The sequence below is a fragment of the Nelumbo lutea genome, chromosome 8 (genome assembly GCF_056320005.1).
Source record: "Nelumbo lutea isolate HS-2025 chromosome 8, American lotus-T2T, whole genome shotgun sequence".
Lineage (NCBI taxonomy): Eukaryota > Viridiplantae > Streptophyta > Magnoliopsida > Proteales > Nelumbonaceae > Nelumbo > Nelumbo lutea.
The window spans coordinates 56,985,042-57,007,151 of record NC_142691.1 but is presented as its reverse complement, the minus strand read 5'-3'; the positions used below and the strand labels follow the sequence as shown (position 1 = coordinate 57,007,151).

The 22,110-nt window shown below is 34.5% G+C and overlaps 1 protein-coding gene and 1 pseudogene across 7 annotated transcripts in view; both read left to right on the top strand.

Annotated features, from left to right (window-relative positions):
- Nucleotides 1–5,267, top strand: part of LOC148844337 (uncharacterized) — a 37,540-nt pseudogene extending 32,273 nt beyond the window's left edge.
- Nucleotides 5,268–5,352: 85 nt separating this feature from the next.
- The window catches only part of LOC148844336 (beta-amyrin synthase-like), a 43,436-nt gene continuing 26,678 nt past the window's right edge, over nucleotides 5,353–22,110 (top strand). The window contains exons 1-10 of one of the 7 annotated variants that reach the window (XM_088958381.1): nucleotides 7,838–7,875; nucleotides 8,072–8,227; nucleotides 8,509–8,773; nucleotides 9,388–9,573; nucleotides 9,707–9,796; nucleotides 9,917–10,114; nucleotides 13,974–14,058; nucleotides 15,031–15,197; nucleotides 15,303–15,491; nucleotides 15,627–15,740. In XM_088958381.1, coding sequence (XP_088814507.1) covers nucleotides 8,576–8,773; nucleotides 9,388–9,573; nucleotides 9,707–9,796; nucleotides 9,917–10,114; nucleotides 13,974–14,058; nucleotides 15,031–15,197; nucleotides 15,303–15,491; nucleotides 15,627–15,740 — 1,227 coding nt within the window. In that variant the 5' untranslated portion in view covers nucleotides 7,838–7,875; nucleotides 8,072–8,227; nucleotides 8,509–8,575. Of the gene's footprint in view, nucleotides 5,491–7,404; nucleotides 7,998–8,071; nucleotides 8,347–8,508; nucleotides 8,774–9,387; nucleotides 9,574–9,706; nucleotides 9,797–9,916; nucleotides 10,115–13,973; nucleotides 14,059–15,030; nucleotides 15,198–15,302; nucleotides 15,492–15,626; nucleotides 15,741–22,110 lie in introns of those variants that run through there. The other 6 variants (XM_088958386.1, XM_088958387.1, XM_088958382.1 and 3 more) reach the window with 6 other exon arrangements.

Here is a 22,110-nt window from a genome sequence, read left to right as displayed (position 1 = left end):
TAGCCCATTTCAGCATGGACTACTATATGGGCCGAATTGTTTTTTGCAGTTTAGCCCATATACCAAGATAAAATTATTAGATAATTTGGTCCATTGTTGGGCTGATCATATGATAATCTAAACGGATATGGATTTTACAAGTTTTAAATTAATACGGATCAAGTATTTATGTGTATGTGATGTGTTGAATGGATGTGATTCATTCATGGGCCATAAGTACTTGGACCATGTATGGACTTTTGTAGTTGAGTGCACATCATTGCCATGGTACCCATGGATCATTACATGATCTCCTTTTCTAATGGTACTCCTCAATAGCTTTCTCCCTAAGGTGAACCTTGTGAAAACTCTAGCCCATTAAGGGCCCATTTGAATTTGACTTTATGATAGTTAGTGAGAGGCACTATGGCATGACTTAAATCTGATCTAGGGACTGATATACACATTCCCTCATGATTAATATAAGTGAAATGAGATAGAGACTATCATTAGATGATTTCTCTAAAGGCCTTTCGTCATTAACATGAAAACAGACTAAATTGGTAGGTGGAGATGCACCATAAAATTGGGCTATCCATTTCACTAAGATAGCTAGTGAGATTGCTTCATGAGATGATAGGGGCATCATGGACTAGTGGAAGGGGCCTATCCTAAATTAGAAGACTCTTCCACGGTACCTTGGGGCTCCTGATAAGACAAGTCTGCACTTACTAGTTAGAAAGGTTTAACCTAAAATGGCAAGTTGTGAGGTTATGTGATCCTTCTTAGAAAAGATGGGGGGATATGTGATCCTTCATAGAAAATGGTGAAGTTATGCAGATAAAATAGTTAGCCCCATGCACCTATGTGATTTTTCGCATTTCCAAGGACATGAATTTTGTCTTTGTCACTAAAACATGAGGGAAATCTCAAAGATAAACAAATGGAAATGGAACATAGATAAAAGTCTATTCTATGAAAGATAAAATGAAACGATACTAAGGTCATGGACTAATTAATCATGCCTTTTATCAAAACTGGCACACAGAAAGTTTGCTAAATTGTTAGACGACAACAAATTGAAAGGACCCAACTATGCAGACTGGTTTTGTAACCTGAACCTAGTGCTCACGTTAGAGAAATTGGATAACGATGCCAAAAACCCAACACCGGAACATCTAGGTGATAGGAATTCTGAGGCAAAAAGGAGGGAATATCAAGAATGGGAAGAGAAAAATTCTCTTGCCCAGTGTTTTGTCATAGCCTTCTTGGATAATTCTATCTAGAGACAATTTGAAATAATTGATATCTGCAAAGATATCTTGGATAGTCTAAAAACCATGTACGAGGAGAAGAATTGTTCTATAAGACAAAAGGTCCTTAAGCTGTTGATGACCACGAGGACGATCGTAATCCAATCACTTCATGACCATGTCATGCGGATGATAGGTTATATAAATGAATTGGAGGTTGTTGGCTCCCAACTTGACAATGACACCAAAACTGATACCATCTTGAACTCTCTACCCTCATCCTTCAATCAGTTTGTCATGAACTACAACATAGACAGGTTAAAAGTTAGTTTGCATGAGATCAGGAATATGTTGCAAAGAGCTGAAGAACTAATTAAGAAGGATAATCTGGTAGCCATGCTTGTTGAAAGCGACAAATCTGGCATGAAGAAAAAGAAGGGTAAGAAAATGCCTTAGAAAAAGGGAGCTAAACCAAAGAAATAGAAGATAGACAAGTCATCTGAAGAATGTTACTTTTGCAACCAGACTGGGTACTAGAAGAGGAATTGTCCTCAGTATCTAGAACACCGCCAGAACACAGAAGGTAATTTTGAATCTCGTGTCATAGAAACCAATATGCTGATCACTTCTGCATCTTGGTGTACTGACTATGGGGCTTTCACTCATGCATGTAATACATTGTAGGGGTTTAAGGAAAGTAGAAGGTTGAATGATGATGAGATTGTATTTTACTTGGGGACGACTGCAATTGTTGCAACTATTGGTATAGGAATAGTAGATTTAATTTTTTGAGAATGAATTGTTACATTAAAAGATTGTCTTTATGTACCTTTACTTAGAATAAATCTGATTTCAGTTTCTAAGTTATGTAAAGATGATTATTCTATTTTGTTTAGTAATAAGATTACGATTAAATTGAATAACAAATTCTTTACTCACGGAGAACTTAAGAATAGTCTGTATATTCTCCACCATTTTTTAAAAACAAATGTAACCGAAACTATATCAGAACACATCCCCAAGAAAAGAACACATGATACAGTTAATTCAACGTGCCTATGGTAATACTGACTTGGCCATATTAATATAAAACGTATCACAAGATGATGGTGTAGCTCATAATAGTGTTGGCCGAATTCATTGCTAAACGCAATGAACCCCTAAGCACATCACTATGGGTTCAATATGGGCCCAACATTTACACTTAGATGATCATTAAATTTAACCATCTTATGAAGACCTGAGGATAATAGACTTAAGTAAGATAAATCCCATCAGGTAATTAGCCCTGTAATGGTTTCTTACACTTAACCTCTCAGCCCATAATGATCACAATACTACCCAACAAGGAATGACCTCTCCCCTAGCTATAAGGTACATTGTTATATTCTCTGCTTGGATGGATCCCAATAATTAAAACCTTTTGCAAATATTTTTCATAAAAACATATATATATATATATATATATATATATATTATATATATATATATATCATATAAATATATTTCTCAAAACCAAATCTTAAATAGATTTGAAATCCACTACCAGCAATTTAGGTTTCCACAAGAGAGAGTGTAAACTCTATCATTCACTTTGTTTAACAAAGGGGTCGATCCTATCACTATGATCAATCACTCAGATGAATTCTCAAACTACCCCAATATACCTAGATTTTGACCCTTAGTGGATTTAGGGATGACAACTTTCCCCATTTCCCCGATCCCTATGTAGATCCAACTCAAATGGAGTGGGGATGGGAATGATTTCCCCCCGCCTAGGGAAGGGGATGGGGAAATTTTCATCACCGTTAGTGGGGATGGGGAGAGCACTCCCCGCCCCATGGGATCCTCACTAATATATATGTATATATGTATTGATACGTTATATATGTGTATATGTACACATACATCTATATGTTCATATTTTTAAAAGGGTAAAATACAAAAACCTCTCCTAAAGTTTCTGATAATCAATAAAAACTTCCCCTATAGTTTCATTTTAGCAAAAACCTCCCCTCTATTTTTGATAAAATTAACATATATCTCCCTTCCATCAATGACCAAGACGAAAAATGTTAAAGAGATGATATTTTTTTCAAAATACCTATGTTACCCTTTCTCGAACACAGTTCATCTTCTTCTCGGTTCGAACCCAAAAGCAGAGGCAGTGGCGACACCCCTCTAAATCCGATCTCTTCCTCTTCTCTCATCTTCTTCGGCTTCTTGTTCTTTTCCGTTCTTCTTCTTCCTCTCCTTTTCTTCTTCTTCTTCTTCTTCCTCTACTTCTTCTTTTTCTTCTTCTGGCATTGTCCCCTTCCATCACCCCCGTTTTCTACCACCACCGCTGCAACTCTCAGCAGCAGCGGTGCTTCATGCAAAACCTCTCCCTTTCCGCCATTCTCTCCCTCTCGATCTCTCTTTCCTATTACGCCTCTCCTCCTCAACATAAATCAATTGAAAATGCATTATTCCTCCCCTTTCCCGTTTGAACCCAGAAGCAGAACAGCGGTGGCGGCACCCCCTCTCAGCCACTCCCTTCCTCCCTCTCTCCCTTTCTCTCATTTTCTTCTTCTTCTTGTAGTCAGTTGGAAATACCCCCTGTTCTTTCCAACAACGTAATTTCAGGTGCATTACCGGAGACAATCGGAGGGCTGAAGAACCTTGAGTTTCTTAACCTTTCTGCTAATGCCTTGGTGGTAAAGATTCCTCAGAACCTCACTGCTCTTCGAAATCTTACTGTCATTTCCTTGACCAACAATTACTTCTCTGGTGGTGTTCCAAGTGTGTTCGAAGTCGTTCAAGTTTTAGATTTGTCTTCCAATCTGACTGACAGGTCGTTGCCACTAGATTTCGATGGAGTCTGCCTCCGTTACTTGAACCTCTCGTACAATAGGCTCATCGGAAGGATTCCAACGGAATTTGGATAGCAAATCCCGGGGAATGTCACGCTTGACCTCTTGCTCAATAATCTCACAGGAGAAATCCTGGAAAATGTAGCTTTTCTCAATCAGAAAACGGAATCATTCGCTAGCAACCCGGATCTATGCGGGAAGCCACTGAAGAACCTGTGTGTCGTGACTTCCGTTCTTTCTGCTCCGCTATTTCGAACACCATAGACTCGACAATTGTAACTGGGTCATCTGGAATAATGAATGGGACTCAACCGCAAAGGCTGAGGGGTCTCAGACCAAGAACAATTGCCGGCATCATCTTTGGGGATTTGGCTGGTATTCGAGTTCTGGCTACGATATTCTGTTATGTTTACTAAATAAGGAAGAGAAGGAAGAAGGTGGTTAGTGGTACAGGATGCGCAGAGAAGAAAGACGAAATGGACGGGAAAGATATCTGGCCTTTGTCATCAACGGAACCGAAAGGGCCGGCGTGCTGGTGCCTGGGAAAGAAAAATGACGACGGTGAAGAGATGTCCAAGACGACGAGCATTGATAGTGATGAAGACGAAGACGAAGACGAAAAGGTGGGTGATGAACAACAGAAAAAGCAACAAGAACAGAAGGGAGGGTCTCTTGTAATTGTAGACGGAGAAACGAAGTTGGAGCTGGAGACTCTGCTGAAAGCATCGGCTTATATATTGGGAGCGACTAGTTCAAGCATAGTATACATGGCCGTGCTGGAGGATGGGATGACACTGGCGGTGGGAAGGATCGGTGATAGTGGTATAGAGAGTTACAGAGATTTCGAGAATCAGGTCAAGCTTATAGCTAAATTGCGCCATCCCAATTTGGTGCGCATACGAGGGTTCTACTAGGGTTCCGAGGAGAAACTCATCATCTATGATTACGTCCCTTGTGGCTGCCTCACCATTACAATAAGTTCCTTCTCTTTCTCTCCTCGTTGTCTGACTGTCTCTCTCAGTCTGTTTGGTGCATAGTAGCAAAAACCAGTAAGGTTGTACTAAAATGCACGGTAATGCTGTGTAAAGGTGCAACTGTGGAACTGAGAAGTTATTCTCAATGCCCGGAAAGCCAATTGCCCGTGGTAGGTCATTGGCCAGGCTTCGCAAAGCCCTCTACGGCTAACGATAGCGAAAAGTTCATGATTGCCAGAAAATGAAATGCAATGCTGCCCATTACAAGATAATCTGGGCTGATTGGTAATCTGTTATGTTTTCATTGGAAATGCATTGCTCTTTCTCATGTCCTAGTCTGGACCGCCATACCGCTGTCACTGGTGTTGCCGTTGCCTCTACTTTTGGGTTTGAATGGAGAAGATGAATAGTGTTCAAGAAAGGGTAAAATAGGTATTTTAAAAAAATGATCATCTTTTTAACATTTTCTGTCTTGTTCATTGATGGAAGGGTGGTATTTGTTAATTTTATAAAAAATAGAAGGGAGTTTTTTGCTAAAATGAAATTATAGGAGAGGTTTTTATGATTGTCAGAAACTTCAGGGGAGGTTTTTGCATTTTACCCTTTTTAAAGATATGGTTGAATATGTTTGAATATACAAATTTTTCAAAAGAAAATGTTTAGTTTTTCTTGAATATGAAAACAAATGATAATTGATGCAAGGAATATTAATAAATGAAGACCGGTTGTATCATGAATTGTGATGATGATGGAGGGCCCTCCTTTTGTAATGATGTCTCTTCTTCCTTTATTCAATGAAAAGTGTGCTAAAATGATGACAATGGTAGTAATAATGTATCTTGTGCGTATGAAAATTTTAGATGATTACATAAACACCTCATCCAAATATGTGATAATTAAATTGAATTATGAAGTTTCAAAAATCATTGATAAGTCTACCTGTTTGGGTAAACTCTTATTTTTGTAATGTTTTATCTTTTTGGTTTATATTTTTTCTTGTTCATTTATCAAAAAAATATGTAAGATTTAAATAGAGAAAATTAAATGAGGTGAAAAATAGTAGTTCAATTTACAATTTAAACATCACAATTAAATATGGACTAAATTCAAAAGTTCCACAATCTTACTCATATTTCTAATAGTAGTGTAAATATTGAATTATACATGTATTCATTTTTTTATATAATTTTTCTATTTTTGTGTGTAAATATAATTTTGATATGTCACACTTACTTTTTATTTAATATGATAAATATATAATATTATACATGTGCCCTGAATGTTTTCTTTGCAAAATTTATGTATTCTTATATTTTATTAAGTTTTATTATTTATTCATGATATTAATGGCTAACACATTTTGATACAAAAGTTGAATTGTTGGTTTTTGTCAAATAGTAAAATAATTTCATTTCATTTTTGTCAATTCTAAATTATGTATTTCATTTTCATTATCAATAAAAATAATTCTTGTTTATTACACATATTATTTTAAGTTGATTAATAAAAATATTATGAATCTATCTAATTTATTTTATATTTTTGTAATTTTTATATTTATTTCTATTTTCAAAATTTTATTACTAGACTTTGACTTCATATGTTGTTCAATTTGATTTGTACGGTTAAATTGCTTATCCACCACTTGAATAAAAAATGGTTTTATTTTTGAGTTTGTTCTAAAATATATGGGTTTATATTGATAAAAATATTGACATAGATCTAAGTAGTAGCATTTATTAGTGAAAAATAACATAAGTATAAGATTTTATAAGAGAAAATAGGAGTTAATACTTTAAGTATAAGACTTAATGAGAGGGAATTAAATGGGATGGAAAGTAATAGTTAAAGTTAAATTTTCAACTTTACAATTAGATATGGGTTAAATACACAAATATGGACGTTTTAGTTGCCACTAAAACTGACATTAAAACTATAATAAAAATGATTTTTATACCCTTTCTCAAACAAAGAAATAGAGTAATTCTAATTCAAAAAACCTTTCACTCTATATCAATACTTTTATATATAATATTGATGAGTAATAGGTTTTAAAGACATTATGATAAGGCATCATGCGAAAGAAGTGAATAATATTGATGGCATCTATAGGCAAAGTTTTCACCTCCCAAAACCACATAAGTTTCTTTCTATTGATTATTTTCTCAAATAAATTACTTTATATTATTTGAGCTATATAATTACAAAAGAAATCGTCCGGATATGCACTTCATGGAAATATAAACTCGTGATTACAGCTGTAATGATGTGTCGATAGATGTGAGTAGGATTTTTGTAGGTAGAAGATGCCGATTGTTTATCAAAACTCACCGAGATGTTTTGATTGATCAAAGCTCTTTTGGTATTATCCCTTTCCAGCATTGAAAACTGAACCAAATACTTGAAAACTGTCATCTACAGTTTTTCTCATAGTTTCGACAACCTACTCTTACCAAATACTTGAAAACTGAACCAAAATGATGAGTTAGGTGGTGATATTTTTCAACAGTGAGATATTTTGTATACCAACAGAAGGCTCGCAACACTGTCCGAAGGGGCCATTGCAGTGCCACATTGGAAACACCTTCCTTATTCAAGAGAGATATTATTCCCAATGTGACTCTAAGACAATTCTGGGGCCACTTAAGAAATACTATTCTGGGGTTGTGGCAGCATACTTTGGGATTTGTGGGAGGGCAGAGACAGTAGTCTTCTGTACTCGGTGATGATTATTACGGGTCCTATATATCTGTTTACAAGTGTTTCGGGACCTTGCGCTTGTATCTAAGTATCCATACTCTTCTGCTGACACACAGTGTAAAATTTAGAGTTTTTTATTCTAGAAATATCCTTAACAACTATCATTTAGTCATTTCAACTACCAAGGAGTGGAAAGGGGAGGGAATTAATATTTGTTTAAGGAGAATTGAAAGTTCAGGGTATTTGTTGTCACTATCCCCAAATTACAGGATAGCTACTTATAATTTGTCCTTTTTTCTTTCCTTTTTTATAGTTAAGAACTAGAGGAGCTACACAAGGCGCCAGGGGAGGGGGATAACTCGACCTCAAGAATCACTTTTAGGGATATTCCATCTCATAGAATGGATGTTGAAGGGTGAGAGAGGGTTTAAGAGTGTTGGAGGTAGAGGAAAGAAGAGTAGTACAAAAGGTAGCCTAAGGGGTGGTGCTTTTTGGTTCTTGTGTCGACTTTCTATATGGGTGACTTTTAGATCTTGCCTGTTTTCTTTAATTCTACTTGCAAGATAGTCAAATTCTACTTGCAAGATAGTATGATAAATTAATTAGCATATATATCTCTCTCTTCCATCACTGTTTTCTTTAATTTATTTCATTTAAAGAATTAGTAGCTCAGAGCTCTGAAATAGCTAGATAAAATGTGGATTTAATTTTTTAATTCTTCTGTTTAACTTGTTTCATTTATGGGTGTAGTACTGATCATCACGAGGAGAGAAAGTAAGCTGCTTGTTATACTACTAGTTGCTACGCTACCATCAGAATGTGGAGGCTTAAAATTGCCCAAGGAGGTGGCCCTTACATTTACAGCACCAACAATTACATAGGACGACAGATTTGGGAGTTCGACCCCAACTATGGCACACCAGAAGAAATTGCCCAGGTTGAACAGGCTCGCCAGGAGTTCTGGAATAATCGCTTCAAAGTCAAGCCCGGTGGTGATGTTCTATTGCGCTTGCAGGTGAAGTAGCTAGTAACACACCAGAAGAGCCTTCTTGGTGGCTATTTTCATTTGGCCAAAACCAATGTTTTAAAAATCAATCCGGAAGTCAGAACTGTTTTTGTCTCCGGTCGTCGGTCACCGGTTCCACTGCCCAAGTGGAACGGGTCACACTGTCTCACACCAGCGTTTTATATATTTAAGTATATCTATAATATACTTAGTCTTATACCCATATTTTACCAATAAATAATATATTATTATAATTTACATGAAATATATGGTTATTTTTGTTTAATTTATATTTTTTAGTTCAACTGTTAATTTTTTTTGTAAAAATTATTTAAAATTGCGAAAATAACAAGGTTGTGATGCATATATTTTGAAAAATTACCCAAAATCAAAGAAAATATCACCTTAATTAAACATTGGAGCACAAGGTCAAGGCCTCTGGAAGTTTGCATACATAATGTTTAATATACAATCCGTGATTCAGTCACGGAGTCAAACAGGTCAATGGTCCAATCAGACGGGTGGAATGGTTTTTGACAAAATTCCGGATTGCACTAAAACTAGACCCAGAATCATTGCCAGATGACGGTTGAGTTGATGAATATTTTCTTTTTCTTCTACAGCTCTTGAAAGAAAATTACTTCGTTCAAACCATACCACCAGTTCGGATCGGAGAGGATGAGGAGGTAAGTTATGAAGCTGCTACTGCTGTACTGAGGAGGGCCGTCCGGTTCCATGCAGCACTCCAGGCGAGCGATGGCCATTGGCCTGCTGAAAATTCGGGGAGTAACTTCTTTGTTCCTCCATTGGTAAGTTGGGGGATATTCCATTCGGCACTCCTGCGCTTCCTGAACCAGATCAATTGATGATCAGTTTTTTAATTTGAACTATATATATATATATATTAACGACCGATGATATATAATCAATATATGTATGCAGATCATATGTTTATACATCACCGGAGATCTTAACAAAATCATCTCAGAGGAACACTGCAAAGAGATTCTTCGTTATATATACAATCATCAGGTATATATATGAAGCAAATTGAAGCTTGGAATATATGAAACTTGATGACTTTCATATATATATATATATATATATATATATATATAAGTTGATAACTGAAGGCTCCTGCTGATATTACAGAATGAAGATGGAGGATGGGGACTACACATAGAGGGCCAGAGCATCATGTTCTCTACAGTTCTGAACTACATTTCAATGAGGATTCTGGGAGAAGGGCCTGAAGGAGGCCGAGACGGGGCTGTTCTCAGAGCACGGAAATGGATTCACGACCATGGTGGTGCAACTTCAATTCCCAATTGGGGAAAGACTTGGCTCTCGGTAGCTAGCTTGGACCATATATACCATCTCTATATATAATACACTAGCGAGCATCCATGCAATGTATGGGCTTTGTTAAGTGAAAGCTAAACAATAGAAATATATAGGAGTATATAATTGTTTTTTATTTTAATTTTTTAAATAATTAATAATTATTTATATTTCATATACAGATTTTAATAATTTTTTTATAATATAAAAATAACAATAATTAATTTTAGTTATGATTGTTTATCAAACCGATGAAACCAAATCCAACCCAACTTGACCCGAGTTGGTTGGTTTTCTAGTATTTCCAACCAGCTTTGATTCAACAATTTCCCAACCCAACCTGGTTGGGTCCGTTATGATTTGGCCATTTGTAAACCAACCAAAACCAAACCGATCCGACCATATATATATATATTGTATTTTAAATTTTTTAATACAAAAAAAGTGGAAAATTCCTATATTTCTTAATATAAAATAGTTTATATCGTAATTTAAATTTTTAATAATATAAAATGTAATTTTTAAATTTAAATATCATTTTTTTTATGTTTAAATCTTTTGAACCAACTCACCAAATTGAAAATTGACCTAAACCTCTACAATTCGAGTTGTCCAGTTTTCAATAATGGTCAGTCGGTTTTGGGCAACTAACTCCTTAACCTAACCAGGTCGATTTGGTTGGTGAAACATCCTATAACCAAATTGACCCGACTCGTGAACACTCCTAATTTTAGCTAAATTAATAGTCTAATCTCTAATAAATAATGATAATTTAATCTCCAACAATTATTGAAACTTTATAGTAAAAATACACAATTGTTGAAAGTAAATTTATAATGAAAATACTATAAATAAGTAATAAAAATACAATAAGTACAACAATTACAAACATACCATAAATACTAAAAAATATATAAAATTAATAAACAAATAGTATAACCTCAAATAAATATTTATCAATAAATTATAAAAAAATACATAATTACAAAAAATAAATTTATAACACAAATACAAATAATACAATAAGTAAAATAAATTAAATTTAAAAAGTTAAATAATAATAGTTTAATCTCCAATAATTATTGAAAACATTCTATTAAAGAACAAAACAAAAATAGATTTATATGTAATTATTGAAAATGTATTTAAACAATGCAATAAATAATTACTGAATATACAATTAATAATAATTTTATAAGTAATATTTAAAATATTTATTTTTTTGTTATTTGAATTTTATTTATTTTTAATTTATTACATAATATTAAATATTTTGTTGTATAATTACTTAGCTTTTTTTAATGTTTTTTATTTAAGATATTTTGTTATTGAAATATTTAAATAATATTTTTTAATGTTAAATTTTTATTATTTGAATAATATTTAAATTGAATAATCCATAAAATTATAATTTATATTGGTAGTACATAATTTTGTGATGAATTTTGTAAAAATATAGATTTGTTAATAATATGAATAATATTAAATCTATTGTAATTATTTTTTTGCTTTTAATATATATTTAAAGTTAATATATATTTTTATTATGATATCTAAATAATTCTTAATTTTTTTTAATTCAAATTATCTTTAGATAGTTATAGATAAAAAGTGGTGGAGACGATAAATAGGAATTAGAGATAACCTTTTGAACCGACTAATTTTTTAATTCAAACTGACTGGTGGAGAGGATAAATAGGAATTCAAACTATCTTTTAAGTGTTAATTTAAACCAAAAAATCGACCCAAATCGATACAACTTGAGTGGGTCGGTTTTCACAAAAGGTAAGTCAGTTTCACCTGACCAACTCCCCAACCTAACTAGGTTAATTTGGTTGGCCAAATAGCCTGTGACTGAACCGAACCAACTCACGAACACTCATAATTTCAGCTAAATTAATAGCATTATCTCTAATAAATAACAATAGTTTAATCTCCAATAATTATTGAAAATTTATAGCAAACATACACAATTATTGAAAATATAATGATAATTATAAAAAATACAATAAGTACGAAAAATATATTAACTTAGTCAATAAATAGTATAATCTCAAATAATAGTTTAATCTCTAATAAATACTAATCAATAAGTTATAACAAGAATAAAACAAATATTAATAAATAATCATTGAAAATAAATTTATATAAATTTCTATTAAATAACAAAACATAATCATTGAAAATATTAATACAATAAATTTATTTTAAATAACAAAACAAAATAAATTTATACATACTCATTAAAAATACATTTATCTCAAAAACAATAAATAATTACTGAAATACAATAAAGATATATATTAAATATAGATTAAGAGTTTCAAATTATTATTAATAAATATTAAATTTTTGAAAGTTATTTACTCGAATTATTACTTGATTTATGTCAAATTAGTTATTCACAATATTATGTAAAAATATTAAATTATTATTAATTTCAATATTATGTTATATTTATTTTTCTAATTTTCAGAAATTTTTTATATTTATTACATAATTTCTTTATTTTAATTTTTTAAATATAGTTATGTTAAATACTTTGTTATTTAAAATGCCTAATTTTTTAAATACTTAAAATAATATGTAAAATATTTAAATTTTAAAATAATAGTTATTTATGGAATTTAATTATCCACAAAATCATAATTTATACTATTATTACATAATTTCATTATTAATTTTGTATTATATTAAATTATTATTAATTTAAATATTATGTTATACTTGTTTTTTTTGTTTTAAAGATTATTTTTAAAATTTATTACATAATTTTGTTATTTTAACTATTTAAAATCTAGTTATTTAAATATTTAAATAATCTATAAAATATTTAAAATTTTTTGTTATTTGAATTTTATTTATTTAAAGCTATTAATATTTATATATTATTAAATATTTGAAAAACAATTAAATTGATGATCCAAAAAAACATAATTTAAATTGTTAGTTCATAATTTCGTGATATATTTTGTAAAAATATAAAATTACTTATTAGATAATTTCGTTATTTTAACTATTTGAAATATAGTTTTGATAAATATTTAGTTATTAAAATATTTAAATAATCTATAAAATATTAATTTTTTTTGTTATTTTAATTTTATTTATTTAAAGCTATTACATATTATTAAATATTTTAAAAGCATTTAAATTGATAATCCGGAAAACATATATTAAATTGTTAGTACATAATTTCGTGACATATTTTGTAAAAATATAAAATTATTTTTGTCTTTTTAATAAATATTTTAATGTTATTATATAATTTTGTTAGAATATTTAAATAATTCTTAATTTTTTTTTAATCTAAACCTTCTTTAGATACATATAAATAAAAAGTAGGGGAGATGATAAATAGGAATTAGAGATAATTTAGGAGAGAAACTCTCTACTAAATTAGAGATAATTGTGGAGATAAATAGGAATTAGAGATAATTATGTAGAAAGTGTGGGTGGTAGTTTAGGATAAATTTTAGGAGAAGAGATTATTTAGGTTATTGGAAAAGTTCATCTCATTGGTGGTTTCAAAAATGACATGAAATAAAAAACAAAAAATTCAATAAAAAGAGAAAATTTCTTGACCGCTTTGTTTTAATATACATATATACATACATACATACATACATACATACATACATACATACATAGATAATTAATGTGATTTTCCATTAATTTGGGTTCAAATATATTTCAGTCAAACCAAATCTTGTTGGTAGTGTTGGTTAAGGTTTATACGAGTGCAAGGATCTGTTTAGATGGAATACAAATACAAATATGTAGAGTACAAAATCTTGTTTTGTGTTTTATTTTATATCTATTTGTATTTGTACTATTTCCAAACCGAGCCTAAATTTCTTGGATGCAGGTAATTGGATTATATGAATGGGAAGGCAACAACCCAATGGCACCAGAATTTTGGCTTCTTCCATCATTTTTCCCTTTAAGCCCAGGTTTGCATCAATTTCTCACTCATTCAGTGCCTAAATTATAATTTAAGTTCATAATCTTATATATAACCATGAGTATACAGGTCTCTATTTGTTAGGGGTGTTCAAATTGGGTTGATAAACCGAAAACTGAACTCGACCCAACCGAATAAGCTAATTCAGTTTGTTTAATTTGGCTATCGGTTTGGTTCGGTTTTTATTTTTTTTAAATTGGTTTTTAGTTTCTATTTGATTTGACTGAAATTTTCAACCAAACCGAACCAAAAACCGAATTAATGTTGTTATTTAGTTAAGTATATTAAACATTAATGTTTTATTTAATACTTTATGCTAATTAGTTATTATATTTTCCAATGAACAATTCATAATAGTTAATTAAAACCTAGACTCACTATTTAGTGCTTATTAGTCATTAATTGATCATTAATCGTTAATTACTTTTGAAAATGGCCAATTCGTCAATTCCCCATTGGCATATGGCTTTGGGCATATTTTAGCTTTTAATTAATAATAGCAATTAATTAAAACCATTGGACTTTGGGGTCATTCTAACTTTTAATTAATAATAGCTAATAATTAATTAATTAAAACAATTGGGTTTCAGAGCCATTTTAACTTTTCATTAATAACACTTATTAAATGCTTGTCATTTATGTGGAACCAGGGTCCAACCGAACCAAACCAAACCGAATTCAGTTAGGGTCGGTTCAGTTGGAGGATATGATAAAACCGAATAATCGGTTAGGTTCTCGATTTGAATCAAACTGAAACGAACCGACCGATTGTATACCCCTACCATCTATACCTAAAATTTTAATCAAGTATATGAATGACTCTTCTCCTGTGTTCCGAACATCCTTAATGAGTTGCGGAAGCTTAATTTAGTTCGTTGTTTATGAATGAGGAGTCCTGAGCATTCAATATCTAGCTCTCACCTCAATATTTATCTTCTTTGTTTTGGTATTTACAATACAGAAAATTTGTGGTGCTATGCTCGGCTGGTGTACTTGCCCATGTCCTATTTATATGCAAAGAGGTTTGTTGGCCCAATCACACCTCTCGTTCTTCAACTGAGGGAAGAGATTCACAGTGAACCTTACCATAAAATAAGATGGAGTAAAACCCGGCATATGTGTGCAAAGGTTGTTGTGCCTAGGTTTAAATCAATGTTGTTTCTCTTATTAATTAATTGATGATTAATTAAAGTCACGTCATAATTAAGCAATTGTGAGAAATTGTTATTACAGGAAGATTTGCACTATCCTCATCCCTTCATACAAGATTTGCTGTGGGATACTCTCTACATTCTTATTGAGCCTCTTCTAATGCGTTGGCCCTTCAACAAATTAAGGGAGAGGGCCCTCAAACAAACAATGAAGCACATCCACTATGAAGATCAAAACAGTCGATACATTACCATTGCATGTGTAGAGAAGGTAATATAGGCAACAAATAATAGAAAATGTTGCAATCTCAATGTTATACATATCTGGACTTTGTTCAGTCGTTTATATGGAATTACTTACCCATTATATGGATATATTGTGTCATGCATACTTCAATTGGCACAGTCAATTTTAATGCTTGCATGTTGGGTGGAAGATCCAAATGGGGATGCATACAAACATCATCTTGCCCGGATTCCAGATTATATGTGGGTTGCTGAAGATGGAATGAAGTTGCAGGTTAGTTTAAATGTTTCTTATGTATAATATTTTAAATTATGTTGTTTTTACAAAAGTAATTTTGTGCTCTTCTTCTTCCACAACCTACTGCTAAAATCTCTTTCTTCTCCTTTCTTTTCCTTTCTTTCTTTTCTTCCTATATTTTTTGAATTACTGCAAGTGTATTTCTCAACTGTTAGATTTGTATAGGCCCCCATGGGCTAGGGTTTTTATTGGGTTCTCCTCTTTGGAGAGAAAGCTAGTAGAGGGCCAATAGATAAGGAGATCATTCAATAATCTATAAGACATCATGGCAATGATATGCATTCAACCATGATGGGTATAGAAAGCCACCATAGTCTCAACACAGGCCAAGCACTTATGGCCCATGTGTAAATCTCATTCACATAGAACGAAAGATCATATGTAATAAAATAAATCTAATTTAAATCTTGTAAAAACTAAGACCATTTAGATCAGCACACTATCATTCCATTAATGAATCCATTTGTTAAGTAAAATTTAACTTGATATATGGGACCAACTGAAAAAAAAAAAGGAAAAAGAGTCTGGCCCATATCATATATTAGTCTAAACCAAATGGATTTGTCTTGCTTTAATCTAACTTAATTTGAGTTTTGAAAGCATGTGCCAAACTGGTTCATGTGTTGTCCTATTATACCCTTGATCCAAGTCTAAATTCGATCGTTTAATCAGTGATCTTAGGGGCTGTTAATAGTCCCCAAAAAACCATGGGTTTGGCCTAATAACTTTTGACTAAACCTTGGTCCGGCCTAGGGTTTGGTGTTCCAAAACATGTACTGACTTCAAAGTTTGTGTTCTGGAAATTAACAATTCAGAATCATAATCAAAACACTAGAAATAGAGCAAACAATCATATGCAAATAAAATAAATTGGCTGGGAGTTTGGTGATCTGAATCCGATTTGGAAAACTGCAACTTGCCATCAAACTACACTGTGCACCCAACTTGTACTCCTTTGAGAAATATGATTCCCAGATCTCTATGTAAGGAAATTCACAAAAGAAAAACCCTAATTTTCTAGTTCTTACATCAGAAAAATCCAAGGACAATTTGTCAAAGAATAAAGAAAACAATTAATTACAAATTGCATATAAAATTTGAAATCACATGATGTAATTAATTCTTGCAAATAATAAAGATTTTGAGCTCCACCACTCTCGAACCCAAAAATTCAAGATTCTACTACAAAATTATTCTAAATAATGTCAGAAAATAAAATAGATTAAATATTCAAATCATTGGCCTAGTCTGAGAACAGAATTCTCAATGTAGATGATATCCAAGTCAAATTGGCTTATACTAGTTCTGGCCGATTAGATGCATAGTTCAAATCTGCTCAAGCTTAGTATAAAAACTGAAACTAATGCTTCAATACCACTATTGGAAGTCTGAAACTCAGTTGTTTCATGACCGAACTTGTTAGGGTTGATGGCCAAATTACAAAAAAGGAAATCAGCATAAGCTGAAGAACCGATTTCCTAGTATTTAAAAATCTGATTTTTTTTTTATTGAACTTGAATTAAATTGGACCAGATTTGAAATACAAATTAAACTGAGAATACCTGATATAGAGTCCACAAGTTACAGCTCTCAAAGTGGTAGTTAATAGCCAAAATTCAAACTTAGATCGGCCTCCCAACTGAAGATGGCATAGTTGGAACTTGAGGCCAATCCTGCAACAATACTTTAGTTGATTTTGATCTCCAACAGATTGAAATTCATGTATCTATATGAACCACTTAATCTCTTATATCTTTTTTTCAAAAGCATAGTGGAAAGCAGTGAAGAAACAATTCCCTCCTTGGCTGGTCTGAACTAAGGTTTATGTGAAGCAAAAGAGAAGAGAAAGAGTAAAAAAGTGTCTAGGATAGTATAAGTCAATCTCTTCCTCTTATCCCTCCTTGGCTATGTTGTGGGAACAGGGGAACTGGAGCTTAAATGAATACACAGCAGTCTATCCGTCTGGGGAGGTCAAGGTTACTCCAGCACCGGCTAAGGTGCGCGTGCTGCTCCCATCGAAGGTTAAGATCCATTCTCTGTTTTCTACCAAGGCAACCATGGGTATGTCTCCAGGGACTTCCTTTGATATAGGGAAGTCAGAAGTTGATGGAAAGGTAGCCAGTAGGTCAGCAGCTGCTTGACACTTGACACTTGATGGCTTTTGGTTGTGTATACTCTAGCTCATATTCGTTGAGCTGCATCATCCATTTTATGAGTCTGCCAGAAATGGGAGGTCTGACCATAAAGAATTTCATTGGGTCACTTCGTGCGATGAGTCACAACTTTTACCACAAGATATAGTATCTAAATTCCTGTGTAGCAAAGAACAAGGCCAGACATTGTTGCTCCATGTGAGAATAGTTCTTTTCTGCCACCTTGAGGGTTCTACTAGCGTAGTAAATGGGGCTTTCTATCTTACTCTCATCTTCCTGTGCCAACAGGCACCCTATGGCTTTCGCCCCTTAGCCAATGCTTGCTTCAGCCACTCGAAAGTGTCCTGATGCTCCTAGGTCCATTTGAATTCGATAGTTTTCTTAACTAATTTCATCAATGGAAAGGCTGCGCATGCAAGGCCGGGAACAAACCTCATCAGATAAGAAACTTTTCCGATGAATGTCTTTAACTGGGACTGGTTTACTGGTGATGGCAGATCTAAGATGGCTCTTACCTTGATTTCATTTGGATGAATCCCAGTTTGATCTACTCTATAGCCTAAGAATTAGCTTGATTGTACTCCAAATGCACATTTTAGTGGATTCAACCTCAATTTGAATTTTCTGCATCGGGTAAAGATCTTTCTTAAGACTTCAGAGTGCTCCTCTTTCTTCTTGGCTTTGATGACTATGTCATCTACATAGCACTCCATTTCTTTGTGGATCATGTCATGGAAAACACTAGTCATGGCTCTCTGATATGTGGCTCCCGCATTTTTCAACCTGAAGGGCATCATTTTATACTAAAATTTTCCTATGGTCGTTCTGAAGGCCGTATGGGGTGCATTTGTGGGGTCCATGAAGATTTGGTTGTATCCACTGTAGGCATACGGGAAAGAGAAAAGTTCATGTCCCATCGTCGAATCTATCAACACCTCCATATTAGGAAGGGGGAATTCATCCTTTGTACAAGCCTTGTCCAGGTCCCTAAAGTTAACGCAACATCTGCGATAATGTGAGGTTAGTACCTAGGTGTTGTGTTATTGCTAAAGAGTTGGGTGGGAAACACTATCCTTAGCTATCCATTCTTCTTCTTCACTGGAACTACATTGGCTAACCAAGGGAGTGTGCTATGGGTTTGATGAAGCCTACTTTCAAAAGTTGCTCTACTTCCTCCTCAATCTTTAACGTTAGCTCCGGCTTGATGATCCTCTACGGCTGCTTCACTGGCCAAAATTTTGGATCTATACAAAGAGAATAGCGGATTCTAGATAGAGTCCTGGCATCTGGTCGTATGACTAGGAGAATACATCCTAAAACTCTGTGGGGAGAGCACGAGTTAGGTTGGCTCTAGGCTTTAAGAGTTTTGTGATAAGGTGTGCCTTTACCTTCTATAAGTATGATGAATTTTTCCTTATCCTTGATTGCTAACTTGGTAGATATATACAACGGTCTTTTGTCAGATCCATCGACTGCTAAGTTGATTTCTTCCAATGGTTCTTGAACTATGTCGATGGTGTCCTTCATGCATTTTCGGGGTGTCCTAACTTCATCGCAGTATTTTAGTAAACCTTCTTTCGATTCTTGAGGTTGTTCAATTTTCATTTGTTTCAAATTTTAGATATTTTATGCTTTCGTAGGTATATGGTCTGAATGTTGTATCTCTATGCCCAATTCAATGGTTGATCCGTCGTTTGATGGCATGATCATAGCAATATCGATTTGCGATGTGGTGAAATAATGCTGGTTGAAACATTACTTAGAGTCTTTGGTTAGAAAATGTGATGATTTCTCTAACAAATATGCATGCCTTTTTTGGAAGTAATAGAAATTGAAAAAAAAACCTTTTTGAGAAATAGATTTCATTCTAGGTACATACTTCGATCAAGTTATGTTAAACAATTTATAATGATCATACCTCAGGGATGGCCTTTTTAGTCACGGGAGTTCCGTCACTCTCGTGGTCCTCGATGATGGTGTAATACTCTTTCCCATCGTCCCCTATCACCCATACGCATTTACTCTTCTTCCGTCGTTCTGACGTTCTTGCAAGCTCGTTCCTGGGCGGATGTGGCAGCTTCATCCCCTCTACTTTAGTTATCTTCATCTTGTCGTCCTCTGCCAACTGCATGAAATAGACGGCATCTTGGAGGTGTCTCGGATTTGTCAAACAGGGCCCTAGTGGCCGGGATCCTTATTGACCTCCCTCGGTATTTGGCCTTGATGCATTGGTGGTATGTTGATGGGCTACCATTGAATTCCATTATTTCCAACAACAGTCCTTTGATGTCCTCTTTTCAAATACCCATCAGCTCTAAAGTGTGGATTGGGATGAGGTTTGTGGAACTTCTAGGGTCGACCATTTATCTACGCATGTCATACCCTCCTATCTTTTCCATGATGTTCAAGGGCCATTGTGAAGGGGATCGGCAGCTAGCATATCGTCTGCTGTGAACTCCACGCTGCTACGATCGCAACTATATGGCTATAGGGGGTATCAGAACACTTTTGCCAGCTTCCTGATAGCCAATTTTTGTGTTGTTGTGTTGGCTCCCTATTTAGTGAAAAATTGGTGCAATTCTTTGCTCTGCTCCAGCCTTTCTATCAGGGCATCAACTTGGTATTGTCCATTTGCCCCGACTACGTTGACACTACCTCCCCAGGTGTGTACTGGTACAGTATCGGTTTCTACACAATTTGGTCCCTTTGTCATGAATTGATCTAGCTTCACTTTCTATGCAAATATCCTTCTAAGGATGAAGCAATCCATAAACTCATGATGTGGTGTCTGGTGATAATTACACCATCTGCCGCAACGATTGTCCTTCTCTAGGTCTACTCCCGGAGGTGGCGATGACAAATTAATAACTCTAACTTCAACCAACTTGTTCATAATCATAATTACCTCATCCCTGGTGCAGGGGAAGGGGGAGGTACTGGTGCATCTCTTCTTCCTTGGGTGTTGCCACTCTGGTATGGCCTTATCTTGTTCCCCCATTATTTCTCGACCTCTTGTCGATTGCATACACCTCTTCCCTGTTGTACGGGGGTGTGCTCTTGATAGTTCGCACTATCCTCTGCACATTTCAAAAGATGGCTAAAGGATTTTACTTCGACGTTTTCGATGCCAATCCGATACGCAAGGCGCATACCCTGAACGCACTATTCAACAAAACTCTTTTCAGTAGCATGCTCATTGAAGATGGAATGAGTGAGCTTCTAGAATCTCATGACATAAGCAAGAAGGTCTTCCCCTGGCCCCGTTCTACATTCCGCAAGTCGGCTATCATTAGCTTCCTTTCTAGAGTGAACCACTTCGATAGGAACCTCTTGGCCAACTCACCCCACGAGTCGATACTCCCGGGGGTGAGACTCACGAACCATGTGTATGCTGGGCTGGTCAATGACTTTGAGAACTCTCGTACTTTAAGGTCCCCATCGAGTTAAAGGACTGAGGGAATCATCAAATTTGCTGATATGTTCCTGCGGGCTACCCCTCTGCCCATCATACTGTGGCCATTGTTGGGGAGAAGTATACTCGATAGGGTAAGGTTTGTACAAGATATGGTCAGAATAGGGCTTCTACAAGACTGCCGAGTCCTGGGCCCGACTGTGGCTTTCAACCATCAGCCCTTGGACGTACTCCTTCAATTCATCTCTGCTGAAGGGAACTTCTGATACGAGGTCGACATTGGGGAAAGTGCGAAACTGGTGGGCGGGTACAGAGCCCGCCTAAGATGGGGCCGGGTTGGTCTTGTGATACTGCTCTAGGACACCAAAGAAGGTGGGTATGGTACCAGAAGTATGGCAGCTAGGATTGGAATTTGGGACATTGGGGATGGTGGCAGCAGGGTTTTGTTCAGCCTAGGCTGAATGGTTAACCAAGATCTAGAGGGCGCTCCTTGTTTCCTCCATGCCCTATTTATTTTTCTTGAAATGCTCTTCAAAAAGCGGAAGGGAAGCCTTAAACTTGTAGACCTTGTTTGACAAGATCTCAATATTAGCGTGGATGGGTGTTTCTATCTCAGGCTGATTTTCATCTCCTAGGTTGGTGCTTTCTTGAACGTTGCTCTATTCCTCGGGGATGGTATTGAGGTTGATCCTTCTTGAGGCCATCCTTCATGATCAAAGACGAAACCAGAGATTCTACTGTATGACTGAGGTGTAAGGCTAGGTTGACGATTGTTGAAACT